This window comes from Phacochoerus africanus, chromosome 11, assembly GCF_016906955.1.
Source record: "Phacochoerus africanus isolate WHEZ1 chromosome 11, ROS_Pafr_v1, whole genome shotgun sequence".
Classification (NCBI taxonomy): domain Eukaryota; kingdom Metazoa; phylum Chordata; class Mammalia; order Artiodactyla; family Suidae; genus Phacochoerus; species Phacochoerus africanus.
In genome coordinates, this window is record NC_062554.1 from 51,718,926 (window position 1) to 51,738,904 (window position 19,979).

General features: G+C 37.2%; 1 protein-coding gene across 12 annotated transcripts in view; it reads left to right on the forward strand.

Moving 5' to 3' along the window:
• Window positions 1–19,979, forward strand: part of CCDC15 (coiled-coil domain containing 15) — a 69,294-nt gene that overhangs the window by 29,693 nt on the left and 19,622 nt on the right. For all 12 annotated transcript variants that reach the window (XM_047752257.1, XM_047752259.1, XM_047752263.1 and 9 more), the window contains 2 exons: window positions 1,970–2,062; window positions 3,366–3,469. In XM_047752257.1, coding sequence (XP_047608213.1) covers window positions 1,970–2,062; window positions 3,366–3,469 — 197 coding nt within the window. The remainder of the gene's footprint in view (window positions 1–1,969; window positions 2,063–3,365; window positions 3,470–19,979) is intronic.

Genomic DNA, 19,979 nt, shown 5'->3' on the forward strand with positions numbered 1-19,979 from the left:
GGAATGTTCAAATAATGAGGATTGACAATATTTATTAATTAATTTATTTTTTTAGGGCCTTACCTGTGGCACATGGAAGTTCCCAGGCTAGGGGTCTAATCGGAGCTACAGCTGCTGGCCTACACCACAGCCACAGCAACGCCAAATCTGAGCCACGTCTGTGACCTAAACCACAGCTCATGGCAATGCTGGGTCCTTAACCCACTGAGCAAGGCCAGGGATGGAACTCACAACCTCATGGTTCCTAGTCGGATTTATTTCCTCTATGCCACGACAGGAACTCCAACTATACTTTATATGCCATACAACTAATCCATTTAAAGTGTACAGTTCAGTGTTTTTACTATATTCAAAATGTTGTGCAGACTTTGCCACAGCCAATTTTAAAATATTATTACTCCCCAAATGTCATATACCTATTAGCAGACACACACTTCCTTTTTTCCCCTCATTCCCATCCCCAACTCTAGGCAATCTACTTTCTGTCTCTGTTGATGTGCCTATTCTGGATATTTTGTATAAATGGGATCATGGAATATGTGGGCTTTTGTCACTGACTTCTTTCACTTAGTATAATGTTTTCAAAGTTCGTTGACGTAGCATGTAGCAGTACTTCATTCCTAGTCATTAGATAATACTCTATTGTATGCATATAGTGCATTTTATTTATCCATTCATCAGTTGATGGACATCTGGATTGTTTTGCACTTCTTGACTATCATGACTTATGCTGCTGTGGACATTTGTTTACAAGTTTTTCCGTGATATATGTTTTCATTTCTCTTGGGTATATACCTAGAAGGGGGAATTGCTGAGACATGGTAACCATTGCTTACACTTTTGAGGAGCTGCCAAACTGGTTTCCAAAATGGCTGCACTATTTTTCATTCTCACCAACAGTGTTATGGTTCCAGTTTTTCTGCATCCTCAGTGTCACTTGTTATTGCCTGTCTTTTTAAATACAGCTCTCTTGATGGGTATGAAGTGGTATCTTATTGTGGTTTTGGTTTACATTTTCTTGGTGATTAATGATGAGTGTCTTTTCATGTGCTTATTGACTGTGTATATATCTTCTTTGGAAAACAGTTAGATCCTCTGCCCAGTTTGTAATTGGATTATTTGTCTTTTGATTATTGAGTTATGTAAGTAGTTAATATACTCTACATACAGCACCCTTATTAGGTTTGTGATTTGCAAATGTTCTCTCCTATCCTGTGGGTTCTTTTCATTTTCTCTGTGGCTTCCTTTACAACACAGAAAGTTTTTATTTTATTTTATTTTTTTGCCAAGAGAATTTTATCTCTCTTGCATTCAGGTCTGCATTCCACTTTGCATTAATTTTCATATATAGTATTGGGTAGGGGTCCAACTTCATTCTTCTTTGCATGTGTTGAAAAGACCCTTCTTACCCATTGAATTCTTTTTTTTTTTTTTTTTTGGCTTTTTAGGGCCACACCACAGCATATGGAAGTTTCCAGGCTAGGGATTGAATTGGAGCTGTAGCTGCTAGCCTATGCCACAGCCACAGCAACAGCAACACAGGATCCGTACTGCATCTGTGACCTACACTACAGCTCATGGCAATAGAGATCCTTTAACCCACTGAACAAGGCCAGGGATCAAACGCACATCCTCATGGATGCTAGTCAGGTTCATTACCACTGAGCCACAATGGGAACTCTCAAGTGATTACTTTAGAAGAACTTTCATTCTGAACGTTTTGATTTATCATCCATGTTTTTGACCTGAATCTTTTCTTTGGTTTATTGGTTTTTGTTTGGTTAATTTATTTCTTTTACTCTTTTAAAAAATTTTATTTTTATATATATATGGAAAATACCTTTTGTTTTTTTTATCAGTTGAGCTCAAAATTGCAGGAGACAAGAATCAGTAGGTGAAATCATCAAAAACATGCATAGGGCTATATTTTGGCAATTTTGTCACTTTGTGTGGCTGGACCTTTTAACAGGTTGGTGATGAATGTCAAGCAGGATTGAACCCTGAATTCCAAACTCTACTGGCACTTCAGTCTGGAGTAAATCAAGAAGAAGACAAGAAAGAGGTATATGGTGATAATTGCTTTTGGACATTAGTGTTTCTACTATACTAGTGTATGTGAAATTGGAAACAATTTGTTGTGTCCTAACACATTAAAAGCTAGTACTACAAATTCTGTAGATACAGGCAAAGAAGTTACTTTGAGTCAGTATAATATGTTGAGTTTCTCTTCTAAGATTCTGGGATTTAGGCCACCTTGATGTGAAATCAGAGAGCCGTTCCTAGTGAGTTTCTTCAGTTAGTATATATTTGTGACAAGGCTTATTTAAAGGAAGAGTTTTAATTTATGATTTCCTTTTTCACGCCAATGTTAGTTTAAATGAACATTTTTTAACACTGGCCATGTACCAGAGTCAGATATGGAGCCTTTTTTCAAAATACAAATGCCTAGACCCAAAGCAGACACACTGAATCAGTATCTAAAAAGGTAAAGTTTGGGGCATCTGTGTTTTTAAAAAATACCGCTGATAATTGTGATGTATCCTCAGTATTGAGAACTGCTATTAGGCTTTTAATAATTTTTACCAACAAGACATAAGCTGCTCAAAGGACACAAACAAATCTATGTATACTAGGGCCCTTTGTGTAGCTTGTGTCCTTAAAAGAAAATATCTAAATTTGGAGGTATGAAGAGATCACATACAGGGTAGTAGCATTTGCTTTTATTTTACTTGTTTCCTTTAAAAGTGTGATGCTCTGATATTCCTTAGTTCTTCCTCCTCCCAACCATATTAGGCTAGGCTTACAGTGTGCTTTTGTGGTATGGTTTGAAAAGTCAGAGTGACTATTTTCCTTTTTTTTTTTCTTTTTGGCTGCACCCATGGCATTTCAAAGTTTCCAGGCCAGGGAACAAACCCTCACCATAGCAGAAACCCTTGCCACAGCAGTGATAATGCCGGATCCTTAATCTACTGAGCCACAAGGGAACTCCCTCTTGTTCTGTTTTAAAATACCTCTCATATTCCTTCTTTGCCTCTGCTTTTATGGTACTTTATTTGGGAACATAGAGTAAATACAGTGTGTATCTTGTCATATAAACTATAATCATTTCCTTAAGTGCTGTTGACAACAGACCATTCTAAGGGCAAACTTAATTAGTACTTCTTTATTATTCCTTAATTTATTTCTATTATTATTAGGAATAATACTATTATTCCTATTATTTATAAATTTCCATCATAAATAGAAGGAAATTCCCTGAGACTTTTGTATCGTACAGTTTTCTTGACTATGACACAAAGATATTTTCCTCTCTTGGAAACTCCTCTGAGAGCAGAATCTTAACAATTTTAACTTCTTTTCATTAGCGGCAAAAGCAGTACCTGAGATATAGACGATTGTTCATGGATATTGAAAGAGAACAGGTGAAAGAACAACAAAGACAAAATGAACATAGGAAAAAAATTGAAAAGTAAGTACTTTGGTCCTCATTGTGAGCCTGAAATTACCAGTTAAGATGATTTTGGAAATTGCTTCAGAAATAATCAGGCAGTGGTTTTACTTTCTTATCCATATGGAAACAACTTTTTGATCTGGGCAGCAGTATTAAAAGATGATTAAGAGTCATGTTTTTTAAATAGACTTTGTTTTTTGGATTAGTTGTAGGTTCATAGCAAAATTAAGCAGAAAGTACCAAAAGTTCCCATTTACTCCCTACCCCTACACACGGGCTTCTTCTTCCACTGTCAGTATCCTTTACCACAGTGGTGCATTTGTTACACCTCATAAACCTACATTAACACATCGTAATCCATATTTTACATTAGGTTTCCCTCTCAGTGTTGTACATGATTATAGGTTTTGAGAAATGAGTAACAGCATGTATCCATATAATATGGTATCATACAGAATGGTTTTATTGCTCTAAAAATGCTTCTCGCTCTGTGTATTCATTTCTCCTTTCCTCTAGCAACCACTGATCTTATTTTGCTATTTCCAGAATATTCTATATAGTTGAAATCGTACGGTATGTAGCCTTTTCAAGTTGGCTTCTTTCCCTTAGTATTATGTGTTTAGGATTCTACCAGTTCCTTTCCATGGCTTGATAGCTCATTTCTTTTTAGTGCTGAGTAATATTCTGTTGGATGTACCACAGTTTATCCATTCAGCTATTGAAGGGTATTTTGGTTTCTTCCAAGATTTGGCAGTTATAAATAAAGCTACTTTAAACATCTATGTGCAGGTTTTGTGTGGGCATAAAAGTTCAGCTCCTTTGGGTAAATGCCAAGGAGTATATTTGCTGGATTGTGTGGTAAGAATGTGTTTTCTTTTTTTTCAGGATTTTTATTTTTTCTCTTATAGTTGATTTACAATGTTCTGTCAATTTCTGCTATACAGCAAAGTGACCCAGCCATACACACACACACACACACACACACACACACACACACATTCTTTTTCTCACATTATCCTCCATCATGTTCCATCACAAGTGAGTAGATACAGTTCCCTGTGCTATACAGCAGGATCTCATTGCTTATCCGCTCCCAATGCAATAGTTCGCATCTACTAACCCCAAACTCCCAGTTCATCCCACTCCCTCTCCTGCCCCCTTGGCAACCACAAGTCTGTTCTTCAAGTCCATGAGTTTGTTTCTTTTCTGCCCAACAAACTTTCTTCTAAAGTGACTGTACCACTTTGCAATCCTTCAACAGTGAAAGAAAGATCCTTTGCCTATACATCCCTGCCAGCATTTGGTACTGTCAACATTTTGGATTTTGGCCATTCTAGTAGATGTGTAGTAGTATGTTGTTTTAAGTTGCATTTCCCTGATGACATATGATGTGGAGCATCTTTTCATATGCTTACTAGCCATCTGTATATCATCTTTGGTGAAGTGTCTGTTCAGATCTTTGGCCCATTTTTTAAAATTGGGCACCAAGTTTTCTTGAGTTTTAAGAGTTCTTTGTATACTTTGGACAGTGTACTTTATCAGATGTGTCTTTTGCAAGTAATTTTTCCTAGTCTGTGGAAAAATGAAGTCTAGTTTATAATTATTTTTTTCATAGATTGCACCTTTGGTATTGTATCTAAAAGTAATTGCCATTCCTGAAGTTACCTTCATTTTCTTTTACGTTATCTTTTAGAAATTTTATACTTTTGTGTTTTACATTTAGCTTTATGATCCTTTTTTTTTTTTTTTTTTGCCATTTTAGGGCCGTACTCACAGCACATGAAAGTTCCCAGACAAAGGGTCAAATCAGAGGTATAGCTGCTGGCCTATGCCATAGCCACAGCAATGTAGGATCTGAGCCACGTCTTTGACCTCCATCACAGATCATGGCAACATGCCAGATCCTTAACCCACTGAGTGAGGCCAGGGATTGAACCCACATCCTCATGGATACTGGTCAGGTTCGTTACCACTGAGCCACATCAGTAACCCCTTTATGATTCCTCCCTACCCTGATTTTGAGTTAATTTTTGTAAGGGGTATAATGTCTGTTGGTCTTTTTTTTTTTTTTACATATAGATATTCAGTTGTTCCTGAACCATTTGTTGAAAATGCTGTCTTTGCTTCATTGTATTGCCTTCGCTTCTTTATCAAAGATCAGTTAACTATATTTAGGAGGATCTATCTGGGTTCTCTGAAACCATTCATCTATTTGTCTCTTCTTTTGTCAATACCATACTGACTTAAAAGGAAAATAATGATGCCTAAAAGAGATTCACTTTAGCTTTAATGACACACATAGGCTAGAAGTGAAGGGAGGGGAACAGATATTCCATGCAAATGATCACAAAAAAGATAGCGGGGTGGAGTTCCTGCTGTGGTGCAGTGGGTTAAGAATCTGACTAGCAGCTTGGGTCACTTTGGAGGTGTGAGTTCAGCCTGGTGCAATGGGTTAAAAGATCCAGTAGTGGAGTTCCCGTCGTGGCGCAGTGGTTAATGAATCCGACTAGGAACCATGAGGTTGCGGGTTCGGTCCCTGCCCTTGCTCAGTGGGTTAACGATCCGGCATTGCCGTGAGCTGTGGTGTAGGTTGCAGACGTGGCTCGGATCCCACATTTGCTGTGGCTCTGGCATAGGCCGGTGGCTACAGCTCCGATTCAACCCCTAGCCTGGGAACCTCCATATGCCGCGGGAGCGGCCCAAGAAATAGCAACAACAACAACAACAACAACAAAAAAGACAAAAGACAAAAAAAAAAAAAGATCCAGTAGTGTCATACCTTTGGTGCAGGTAGCAGCTGTGGCTTGGAATCAGTCCCTGGTCTGAGAACTTTGATATGCCACAGATGTGGCCATAAAAAAGAGAGAGAGTGCGAGTGAGCAGGTGTACCTAGCCTTATATCAGAAAAAAATAGAATTTATGTTAAAAAGGAAAAGTCACAATAGATAAAGAAAATCATTATATAATGATAAAGGGGTCAGTGCATAAAGATGATATAACAATTGTAAATACTTAATGCACCCAACATCAGAGCACCTAAATATAAAGCAAATATTAACAGAACTGAAGGGAGAAATGAGAAATACATTAGCAGTAGGGGACTTTAATACCCACCTCTCAACAATTGATGGATCATCCAGATGGAAAAATCAAAAAGGAAACAGCAGTTTTGAGCAACACTGTAGATGAAATGGACCTACTACACATGTACAGAACACTTTATCGAACAGCAGCAGAAAACACATTCTTCTCAAGAATACAGAACATTCTCCAGGATAGATCATATGTTAGGCCATAAAACAAGTCTTAACAAATCAATAAGATTGAAATTATATCAATAAGATTGAATTATATCAATGACGAAGAAAAATTGGAATATTTACACATACATGGAAATTAAGCAACACATTTCTGAACAATCAGTGGACCAAAGAAGAAATCAAAAGGGAACTAAAAAATATCTTGTGATATCATGGGATATAGCAAAAGCGTTTCTAAGAGGAAAATTTATAGCTATAAATGCCTTTAAAGAAAAAAGATATCAAAAAACACAACATTCCACCTGAAAGAACTAGAACAAAAAAAAAGAGCAAGCTAAGCCCAAAGTTAGTAGAAGGAAAGAAATAAAGATTAGAGCAGAAATAAAGAATAGGAAAAAAGTTGAAAATGTCAACAAAACTAAGCATTGGTTTTTAAAAAGACAAAACAAAATTGAAAATCCTTAGCTAGATTAACAACAAAAAAAGAGGACTCAAATGAATAAATATAAATGAAAGGGGAGACATTACAACTGATACCACAGAAGCATAAATGTTTATAAGAAACTGCTGTGAACAATTGTATGTCAACAAATTGGACATCCTAAGGAAAATGGATAAATTTCTAGAAACGTGCAACCTATCAAGACTGAATTATGAAGAGATAGAAAATCTGAACAGACCAATTGCAAATAAGGCAATTGAATTAATAATTAAAAATCTCCTAACAACAGTCCAGGACCAGATGACTTCACTGAGAAATCTGCCAAACACTTAAGGAAGAAATAATGCTAAACCTTCTCAAAAATTCCAAAAAATAGAAGGGGAAGGAACGCTTCCAAACTGATTATGAGGCCGGTATTACCCTGATACGGAAACAAAACAAGGGCACTATAATAAAAGAAAATTACAGGGACTTCTCTGGTGGCCTAGCTGTTAAGGATCTGGCATTATCACTGCTGTGGTGTGGGTTCAGTCTCTGGCCTGGGAACTTGCACATGCTGCTGGTGAGGTCAAAAAAAGAAGAAAGAAGAGTTCCCACTGTGGTACAATGGAAACAAATCTGACTAGCATCCCTGAGGATGCAGGTTCGATTCCTGGCCTTGATCAGTGGGTCCACGATCCGGCATTGCCATGAGCTGCAGTGTTGGTGGTGGACACAGCTCGGATCTGGCGTTGCTGTGGCTATGGCATAGGCCGGCAGCTGTAGCTCAAATTTGACCCCTAGCCTGGGAGCTTCCATATGCCATGAGTGTGGCCCTAAAAAGAAAAAAAAAAAAAGGAAAGGAAAGAAAAATCAGAGGCCACCATCCCTAATGAACATAGATGCAAAAAGTTTTGCCAAAATATTAGCAAGCTGAATTCAACAATACATTAAAAGGATCATACACCAGGATCAAGTAGGATTTAGTCTATAATGCAAGGATGGTTGAAATCCACAAATAATCTATGTGATACACCGTATTAATGAAATTTAAGCTAAAAATCACGTGATTGTCTCAATAGATTGTCTCAACATCCATTAACGGTAAAAACTCTCAACAAAGTGAGTATAGAGGGAGTGTACCTCAACACAATAAAGGCTATATATGTTAAGGCCATAGCTAACATATTCCATGATGAAAAGCTGAAAGCTTCTCCTAAGATCAGGAGCAAGATAAGAATGCCCACTCTTCCCGCTTTAGTTCAACATTGTACAGAAAGTCCTAGCCCAAGCAGTTAGGCATGTTAAAGAAATAAAAAGGATAAAATTGGAAACGAAGAATTAAAACTGTCACTATTTACAGATGACATTGTATTTTATATAGAAAACCCTAAAAACTCCACCAAAAATCTGTTAGAACTAAATGAATTCAGTAAAATTGCAGGATACAAAATCAGTTTACAGGAGTTCCCGTCGTGGCACAGTGGTTAACGAATCCGACTAGGAACCATGAGGTTGCAGGTTCGATCCCTGCCCTTGCTCAGTGGGTTAAGGATACGGCGTTGCCGTGAGCTGTGGTGTAGGTTGCAGACACGGCTCGGATCCCGTGTTGCTGTGGCTCTGGCATAGGCCAGTGGCTACAGCTCCGATTCAACCCCTAGCCTGGGAACCTCCATATGCCGCGGGAGTGGCCCAAGAAATCCAAAAAAAAAAAAGACAAAATCAGTTTACAAAAATCAGTTGTAGTTCCATAAATTAACAATGAACTATTAAAGACAGAAATTGAATTGATGTTACTATAAACATCAAAAAAATAAAATATTAGGAATAAATTTAACCAAGGAGGAGAAAGGTCTATACACTGAAAACTGTAAGACATTGTTGGAAGAAATTAAGGAAGACATAAATAAATGGTAAGATAGAAGTTCCCGTCATGGCACAGTGGTTTATGAATCTGACTAGAAACCATGAGGTTGCAGGTTTGATCCCTGGCCTTGCTCAGTGGGTTAAGGATCTGGCGTTGCCATGAGCTGTGGTGTAGGTCACAAACGTGGCTCAGATCCTGCATTGCTGTGGCTCTAGTGTAGGATGGCGCTACAGCTCCGACTAGACCCCTAGCCTGGGAACCTCTATATGTCACAGGAAGAGGCCCTAGAAAAGGCAAAAAGACAAAAAAAAAAAAAGGAAAGATATATCATGTTCATGGATTGGAAGAATTAACATTGTTAAAAATTTTCATACAACCCAAAGCAAACCACAGATTTAATGCAGTCCCTATCAAAATTCCCATGGTAGAAATAAAACAATCCTAAAATCTGTATGGAACCACAAAAGACGCTAGATAACCCAAAGCAGTCTTGAAAAAGGAGAACAAAGCATCACACTTCTTCTTTCAAACTAAATTAAAAAGCTGTAGTAATTAAAACAGTGTGGTATTGACATAAAAACAGATACCTATATCAGTGGAACAGAATAAAGAGCCCAGAAATAAATCAATTAATTTATGACAAAAGAGCCAAGAATATGCAACAGAGAAAGTAAAGTTTTGTCACTAAGTGGTATTGGGAGAAGTGAACAACTACATGCAAAAAAATTAAATTGGACCCCTGTCTTACACCAAAAATCAACCCAAAGTGGATTGAAAACTTGAACTTAAGACCTGAAACTGTAAAACGCCTAGAAGAAAGCACAGGGGTAAACTCCTTGACGTTATTCTCGACAAAGTTTTTTTTATTATGATACCTTAAATACATGAAAGCAAAAAGAATCTAGTGGGATTACAGTAGACTAAAAAGTTTTTACACAGCAAAGGAGATACTCAACAAAATGAAAAGGCGATATACAAATGAGAGAAAATATTTGCAAACCATATAATCTGATAAGGTGTTCATATCCAAAATATATGAAACTCATCCCATTCAAAAGGGAAAAAAAGGCCCAGTTAAAAAATGGGCAAAGTACCTGAATAGACATTCTTCAAAAAAAACATACAAGTGGCCAACAGGTATATGAAAAAGTGTTCAACTTTGCTAGTCATCATGAAAATGCAAATCCAAACCATAATGAGGTACCACCTCACACCTATTTGAATGGCTATTATAAAAAAGCAGTTGATAAGTCCTGTCAACCATGTAGAAGAAGGGAACCTTTGTGCAGTATTGGTTAGGAAGATAAATTGATACAGACATTATGGAAAGCAGTATAGAAGTTCCCCCCAAAATTAAAAATAAAACTACTATGTGATCCAGCAGTTCTACTTCTGGATATATGTCCAAAGGAAATTAAATCATTATCTCAGAGAGATATGTGCACTGCTATGTTCATTGTAGCATTATTGACAATAGTCAAGACATAAAGCATCCTAAGTGTCCATCAACAAGTGAACAGATAAGGGAAAATGTGGGATAAATGAAACAATGTTATTCAGTCATGAAGGAAAAGGAAATCCTGTCATTTGTGACAGCATGAATGAAACTTGAGGACATTATGCTAAGTTAAATAAGTCAGACAAGGAAAGTCAAATAGTTTATGATCTTACATTTTATCTATCTGTCTGTCTGTCTGTCTGTCTGTCTATCTATCTATCTATCTATCTATCTATCTATCTATCTATCTATCTATCTATCTATTTTTTAGGGCTACAGCCATGGCATATGGAAGTTCTTGGGCCAGGGATTGAGTCTGAGCTGCAGCTGTAACCTGTGCCACAACTGCAGCAATGCCAAATCCTTAACCCACTCTGCCACAGTGGAAGCTCCCTGATCTGACATTTTAAGTCTTAAAAAGTTGAACTTATACAAACAGAGAATAAATTGGTGGTTGCCAGGACCTGTGGCAGTGGAGGAAATGAGATGTTGGTCAAAGGACACAAACTTTTAGTTAAAAGATGAATAAATTCTGGGGATCTGACAATGTACAGCGTGGTAACTATAGTATTACATACTTCATCTGCTGAGAGACTAGATTTTCTGTGTTCTGATCACATACAAAGAAAGATAACTTTGTGAGATAATGAATGTGTTAAATAACCTTATATTTCACTATATATATTTATAAAATTATTGGTATACATTATATACCTTAAACTTACACAGTGTTTTTGTCAATTATATTTCAATAAAGCTAGGAAAAAAATGTGAGTTCCAAGGCAAAGACCTCCTGTCTTACCCAGATCTGAGAATGATTCTGCATTTATTCAGCAGATATGAATTGGACATCTTTCATATGTTGAAATTGTTCTCGGTGCAAGCATCGCAAAGATAAATAAAATGTGGTTTCTTTTCTTGAAGAATTCATTATCTAGGATGGTTGGGAGGAGGATTATATATTTATGAGTTATATAATTACTGTGATTGAAGTAAGTGAAGACAGAGCAAGTGCTTCCCCGAGAGCACCAAAGAAGAGAGATTACTAATTTCATCTGGAGAGTTAGAGAAATTATTACATTTCACTGGACCTAGTGAATAAATGTGTGTTTACTGGGGAAGTGGATAAGGATAATGAAGTAGAAAAATCAGAAAAAACTGAGTCAGAGTGGAAGGAAATAATAGTATTCATGCAGAGTTTTATAATTTACAAGGGCTTTCATATATTGTTCATATATTGTTTTAGTGTTTCAACAATAAAATGAACATTTATTGAGACTACCACATGGTAGACACTATACTATATACTGATAATATAAAATTTGAACATGCAGCAGGATAGTGGTTCATAGTGCAAGTTAGAATCAGCTAGTTTTAGGTTTGAATTTTCCACCTGTTAGCTGTATAACTTTGAGCACAGTTCTTCACTTTTGAGACTCCATACCTTAAATGAGGATTATAATACTTACCTTCTAGGTTGTTGAAAGAATTAAATGGGGAAATATATGTAAAGTACTTAACATTGTACCTGGTGTTTAATAAAATCAAAATAAGTAGAGCCTATTACTACCATAATGATGATGGTGGTGATGATATCATGGTGCATAGGATGAACACCAAGGGAGAACAGGCAAATGGAAAATAGAAAAAAGGAGATGAAAATAATAATTATAGTGCTACATAAAAAGTGAGGCAAGGACAGTGTGGGGAGGTCAAGAAAGGTCTATAAATGAGTTAATACTCAGGCAGGGTCTTGAAGGATGACCTGGAATCTGCTGGATGGTCAAGGAATTTAGTATGAAAGTATAAGATACATTTGAGAAACAATGTAAAAACTTGAGGTGGCTAAACTGTTGGAAGTATAGTGGCAGAGGGGGTATAAAGAAGGTGATGAAAGATTTTAAGAAGTCTTATGATCTGATTTATATTTTAGATCACTCTGGCAGCAGAATACAGAATGATCTGGAGTCCAATTAAGAAGTTCCTGTTTAGTGGTCGAGTTAGGAGGTGATGAGGTCATTGGAAATCGAGAGTAAGATATTTAATAAAATTTAAGGAGCAGAATCCATGGGACTTGATGGCCAATTGGGTTTGGGATTGAGAGAGGAGACAAGGGTAGTTTCTGACTTTCTTTTTGGATTACTGAATGAATGGTAATACCATTAACATAGGTAGATTTGACAGAAAGCTAGTTAAGTTCAGTTTTGGACATCAAGCTTGAGAAGCCTGTGGAATATTAATAGAGGGCTGACTTAACACATTTGGGAATAAGAAACCAGAGTTCAGGGAGCAATGGGAACTAAAGACTTTTTTTTTAGAAATTTTCAATGTATGTTTCAACATGAATTTGGACCAAGCACAGGGCCACTTCTGGGGGAGAGAGAATAAGCAGAGCTTTTGTTGGTCTTTAAGGAGCGGAATTCACAAAATTGGAGACGGAGAGTTTCAAACACTTGATCAGTTTTCTCCTTGAGACATTTGCCAAAGTCTAAATGTATGTGGGAAATAATGCTGAAAGGCTTAGTTGAAGACCTCTGGAAAACAGAGAAACTCAGTCTTGTGGTACTGAGTAGATGTAGAGTTCAGGACACCCCCCACCCCAAGGTGAGGTGGGGGGCAAAGACCCAGTGAATATGCCAAGCTTTCAGTTGAAAGCTATAGAAAGTTATACACTAAGAAGATGGTCTAACCAACTGTAGCATACAGCCATACCCAAACTGCAAAGAAGCCTTGATTCTCCTGAGTGACTTGACTGAATTAAGGTGATGAACCCTGCACTCTCTGCCTAGCAGAGAAAAGGGTGAAGTCTTTCTGGTCATAGATAACATAGTTTGCAGGCTGTAAAGTTTTTTTAAAATGACATTCAGCCTTCAGTCAGAATTTCCTAGGCATGTCAAGAGATAGGACCAGGTAACCAAAAGCTAAGGGAAAGAAGAGACAACAGAAGCAAACTCACAGATGACACAGATACTGGTGTTATCAGACAAGGACTTTAAAACAGTTGGTTAAATACCCTCAGGTAAGTAGAGGAAAAGATGGAGAAAATAGATGAAAATATGGAGAATTTCACTAGAGAATTGGAACCTTTAAAATAAAAAGTCTGAAATTAAAAAATATAATCTTAAAATCAACTCCATGTACAATGAGATACCACTTCATACTCATTCAAATAGCTCAAACAAAAAAACAAATTGTACTTAACAGTACCAGATGTGCCAGGGATATTAATTTTTTTATTACTCAAATGAATTTATCACATCTATAGTGGTATAACGATCATAACAATCTGATTTCACAGGATTTCCATCCCACAGCCCAAGTACATCCCCCCACCCCCCAAACTGTCTCCTCCGGAGACCATAAGTTTTTCAGTGTCTGTGAGTCAGCATCTGTTCTGCAAAGAAGTTCAGTGTGTCCTTTTTTCAGATTCCACACGTCAATGAAAGCATTTGATGTTGGTGTCTCATTGTATGGCTGAACTGTAACTCATGTATTGGTAGTGAAAGTGAAACAACTACTTCAGAAAACTGTTTAATATTTTTATATATTTAAACATATACCTACCCTGAGACTCAGCCACATTACTGCTAGATATTTCCTCAAGAAAAGTAAAAACATTCATAAAAATATTGAACAGTGACAATATATTTTCAAGTGTCCATGGCATTTACCAAAATTGATCATATCCTGGGTTATTTTCTAGAGTATATTCTTTGACTATACCAGAAATTAGGCTAGGAATTAATAAGCAGTACAGTTTTTTTTTTTTTTTTTTTGTCTTTTGTCTTTTTAGGGCCTCACCCATGGCATATGGAGGTTCCCAGGCTAGGGGTCAAATCAGAGCTGTAGCTGCCAGCCTACACCACAGCCACAGCAATGCAGGATCCGAGCTGTGTGTGCAACCTACACAGAGCTCGTGGCAACACCGGATCCTTAACCCACTGAGCAAATCCAGGGATTGAACCTGTGTCCTCATGGATACTATTTGGGTTCTTTAACCACTGAGCCATAGCGGGAACTGCCAATAAGCAGTACATTTTTAACGAATTCTGGGTCAAAGATAAAATTACAGTGGAAATACTTTGAAGAGAACAAGAATGAAGATAAAGCATATCAAAACTTGTCAGACGCAGATAAAATTGCTCAGAGGGAATGTTAGATCCTTAATTGCAATTATCAGAAAAAATAAAAGGAAAGGCTAGAAAAAAATCAGTATTGTAACTTGTTGTCTTAAGAAGCTAGGGAAAAATAGCATATCAAACCAAAAGAAGTCAGAAAGAATAGAAATCAATGAAATAGAAAACAAATGTACAGTGGAGAAAATCAGCAAAGCCAAAAATTAGTTCTTTGAAAATTTAGTCTGCCAAGGACATACCACTTTTACTAATCAGTAAAAAGAAAAGAGAGAAGACACCATTTACCAATGTTAGGAATGAAGGAGGAGACATTATTACAGAGCCCAGAAACATTAAATGTTAATAAGGATTTTACACTAAAAATTTTGATTACTTTGATGAATTGGAAAAACTCCTTTAAAAATAAAAAACTGAAAATGAATGAAGAACTAGAAATATGAGTAATCCCGTATCACTGAAAGGCATTAAAGCACTCACTGAAAATCTTAGCAAAAAGAACTCAAGCTCAGGTCCAGGCACAGTTTTCATTTTGGGATCCCAAATATTTAAGGGAAAAAGTAACACCAAGGTTTATATAAACTGCTCTAGAGAATGGAAAACAGGTAATACTTCCCAAATAATTGAGGAGGTAGTACCAGCCTGACAAGGATATTATAAGGAAGCAACATTTACAGACTGATTTCTTTCATGAACATAAATATGAAAATTCCAAGTAAAGTGAGAAGACCCAGTGACCTTTGAGGGACACTACTGCAAGAAGTCCTTTGGGCTTCTGTCTAAGCCTCTGCCTGCTTCTCCAGGGCAGGTTTTTATTTTACTATTATTATTATTATTTCTTTTTGTCTTTTTTTTTTTTTTTTCTTTTCTAGGGCCACTCCTGTGGCATATGGAGGTTCCCAGGCTAGGGATCTAATTGGAGCTGTAGCTACCGGCCTAAGCCACAGCCACAGCAATGCAGGATCCGAGCTGCATCTGCGACCTACACCATAGCTCATGGCAACGCCGGATCCCCAATCCACTGAGCGAGGCCAGGAATTGAACCTGCAGCCTCATGGTTCCTAGTCGGGTTCGTTAACCACTGAGCCACGACGGGAACTCTGGGTTTTTATTTTTATTTTTATTTATTTTTATTTTTATAGCCACATCTGTGGCATATGGCAGTTCCCAGGCTAAGGGGCGAATCAGAGCTGCAGCTTCAGGCCATAGCCACAGCAGCGCCAAATCCAAGCCACATCTTTGATCTACACTGCAGTTTGTGGCAACACTGGAGCCTTAACCCACTGAGTGAGGCCAGGGATCAAACGGCATTCTCATGGATACTAGTCAGGTTCTTAACCCACTGAGCCACAACAGGAACTCCAGGGAGGCTTCTTAGAACTCTTGAACTTCTGCGAAGTCATGGACCCAATGGAAACAAAGCTTTTTGCAAAAAGAATGATGATGAATAGGAGTTCTCTTCATGGCTCAGCGTTTAATGAACCCAGCTAGGATCCATGAGGATGAGGGTTTGATCCCTGGCCTTACTCAGTGGGTTAGGGATCTGGCATTGCAGTGAGCTTTGGCATAGGTTGCAGATACGTGTTGGATCCCATATTGCTGTGGCATAGGCCAGCAGGTGTAGCTTCGATTCGACCCCTTGCCTGGAAATTTCCATATGCCACGGGTGTGGCCCTAAAAAGCAAAAAAAAAAAAATAAAAATAAAAAGAATGATGATGAACTAAAGAACTAAATTAAACATTCCAAGATGTTTAGGAATTGTCTTTCACTGGTGGATATAAATCATTTTTTTCTATTCTTACTGCGTTTCAAAAAAATTTTTTTTGTCATTTGTATATTTTACTTTGGGAGCCTAAGCAGTATGTACATTGTAAGGGGCCTCTTGTTGAATAGCCTGTTTATTTTGCTATAGAGAATACAAAGGCTTCTGAAGTTTTTATGTGGCAGTCCAGTGGTGAGAATAGTTTTCCTGTGAGGTGTTCAGCAATTCCTTTGGTATATTTTTATTGTCACATGTTTTTTTCCCCCCTTTGGTATATGTTATAATACTATTGTCCTAAAAGCAACTTGACAAAAATTGCTACAGTGAAAAAATGTGTGTGTGTGTGTGTGTTTTGGATTGGGGTAGAAGAGGCTTGGAAACATCCTCATGAGGTTGTATAGGGTGGCCTTTACGCAGGATTCTATTTTAATATTTCAAGAATCTCTTCTATTCTTGATGTTCTTTAGGACTATAAATTAGCTCCCTGGATAATAATTTCAGAATTTAAGGACATTGGCTCTCAGAAAGTTCATTCTTATATCTGGCCAGATTTGTCTTACTGTAACCTAGTCATTTAGCCATAATTATGATCTGATCTACATCAAAAAAAATCTCGGTTCTGTGGTGCCCATATTAAAGAATTTTTACAGACTCATCAGGCAACAGACAGAATGGAAACTTAGTTCAGTTCATTTAACCCATGCCAAGACATCTCTGCTGTGGGTATTTTATGTCTACCCTAAATCTTCTTATGACATGCCTACCACATGGCATAGTCAGTGGGGAATTCTTTAGCTGTACTGCTGACCTTCTCTGAAAGCTTTTCTGCTTAAGGCATTTGTTTTATTGCCATTTTCTCACTGGATAATCTTTTTCTTATTGGATTTATACTCTTGATCCCAGTAAAAATATGAAGGGCTCTGTCTTAAAGATGGTATCAGAACATTAAGTTTGTTGTCATTGATAGTTTGCAAACAATTAGATTTTTTTTTTTTTGCTTTTTCCTGTGGAAAAAACTAAATCATGCCTGCCTTCTTTGCATGGGGGTCATATGTTTTCACTTAATGACAGAAACCACTATAGCAGCATTCTAAAGTAAATATACATCTGCTTTCTAAACAGGGGGTTATAATAACCAATTTACCCAGTTTTTATAAGGATCAAATGATACGTTTGCATTAATTCATTTAACAGCTCTTTATTTAGCACCTATTAATTGGCCAAGTGATACTAAGGGGATGCAAAAAATGGAAGACATGATCTCATCCTTCAAGGATCTTACTAAATAGATTTCACTGACTAATGGGGAGGCAGATAAATGAATTGATAATTATAATACCGTATTATAGGTATTATAAGACATCGTAGCATGTGATTAAGAACATGGGGAGATATGCGTTGAAGTCCCAGCTCTGCAACTTTGGGAAAGTTATTTTCTGTAAGCCTCAGTTTCTTTTCTACAAAACAGGAGCAATAATGATATATACCTCAGAAAGTTGCTATGAGGATTCAATGTGGATGGTAAATTAGCTAAATATAGAATCTGGCACATAGTATGTGCTCAATAAATGTTAGTTACCAAATACTTACTGGGAAAAATAACACCAAGTTTTACAGAAAATATTCCGGTGAATGGAAAACAGGAAATACTTCCCAAATAATTATAGGAGCCAATATAACCTTAATACCAACTTTCCTTCTATGGACATTATAAGAAAGCAATATTACAGACTTAATTTCCTTCATCAACACAAATGTAAAAGTCTCAAAGTATTAGTAAAATAAAATCTTTCTTCTAATGTCATTAGAAGGAAATATTACAAGAATATGTGAGAGCACAGAGACTGTTTTGAACTCAAAATTGGGGGTTTGATGTCTCAGGACAAGGAACATTTCCTGGGCTGAGTTCTGAAGGGTTAGAAGAAGTAGTGTGAGATAAAGATGGTTTGGGGAAAAGAGTAGATGGGAATTCTAGGCAAAAAGAATAGCATTGCAAAAACAGTAACTCTGGAGAGACTGTGACACTTCCGAGCTGGATGTGATTGGAGCTAAAGGAATGACAAGAGGTAAGCCCTATGAAATGAGAAAAAAATCATAAAGAACTTTGCATTTCATGAGAAGGAATTTGGGTTTTATTTTGAAAACAGGAGCCATTTGGCGGCATTGTGAGAAATAGATAAAAATGACTAAGATTAGATATTAGATTATTGAAGTAATACAGAGAAGATGAGAGGTAAAATTAATTTTTTAAAGGTTATTAAATATTAAGCCCTTATTGTATGTGAGGTGCTTTACATGGATTATCATCTCATTTAATTGATATACAATTCTGTAGGGTTGTGGTGGCTATCAGGCACTGAGTGTTTACAATGCGCCAGGCATAGTGTTTTAGAAGCATTAGCTCATTTGTCTGCTTCAGTAACTTTATGAGGTAAATTTTATTATTATTTTTGTTTTACAGATGAGAAAATGAGTCTAGAGAAGTTAAGTAGTTTGCCTAAGATTAAAATCACACTTAGTAATGGCAGAACTGAGATTCAATCCCAGATTTGTTTGACTCCATCACTTAACCTCTTTGAAGTCTGTAACTTTAAGTTATAAGCTGGGGCCAGGAAGGCAGTGAGGAGGGAGGCATAAGAGATAGAATTGATAAGATATTGTCAGAGGAGAATTTAAGGGAAAGTCCCAGGTTTATGGCATAGGCCACCAGGCAAATGAGGTACTATAAAACAGATTTGCCAGGAAGGAGGTAGAGGCAAGAGAGGATAAGTTTAGTTTGCGGCATATTGGGTTTGAAATGCTTAAAGGAATCCAAGTAGAGGGTCCAATAGGAAACATTAAATTATTTTTAATAATGCTTTCAGACATCCCTAAGGAAGAATACTATCAGAATCAAGAAGCGGAGAAGCAGAGAAAAAGGTTGACAGAAAAACAGCAGGCAAAGATTTAGACTGTGCTAGATTAGACCTTAATCCTGTTGTGCCAAAGAGGAAGATTTCTTTCACCTCCTTGAGAAGTTCTTTTTTTTTTTTGTCTTTTGTCTTTTTGTTGTTGTTGTTGCTATTTCTTGGGCCGCTCCCGCGGCATATGGAGGTTCCCAGGCTAGGGGTTGAATCGGAGCTGTAGCCACCGGCCTATGCCAGAGCCACAGCAATGCGGGATCCGAGCTGCGTCTGCAACCTACACCACAGCTCACGGCAATGCCGGATCGTTAACCCACTGAGCAAGGGCAGGAACCGAACCCGTAACCTCATGGTTCCTAGTCGGATTCGTTAACCACTGTGCCACGACGGGAACTCCGAGAAGTTCTTTTTAACAGAGTACCTCTTTAGCTCCTGAAATAAATCTATTTCCTGTTCTTAGATGCACAATTCCTTTTATTTGATAGTATTGGTTTTGGCAAATTTCTGTAATTGCTCAAGAAATATGAGTCCATAGAGCCAGAGATAGCCCTCGTTTTTGGTTCTAGGTCTCAATCTTTGTTTAAATTTGTAAAGGATTAGTAGTGTAAACTTATGTGGAAGGTAACTGAGTAACAAGAGTTGTTGTAATTATAAGAATATATTTTTAATGTAGTTTGCTTGTG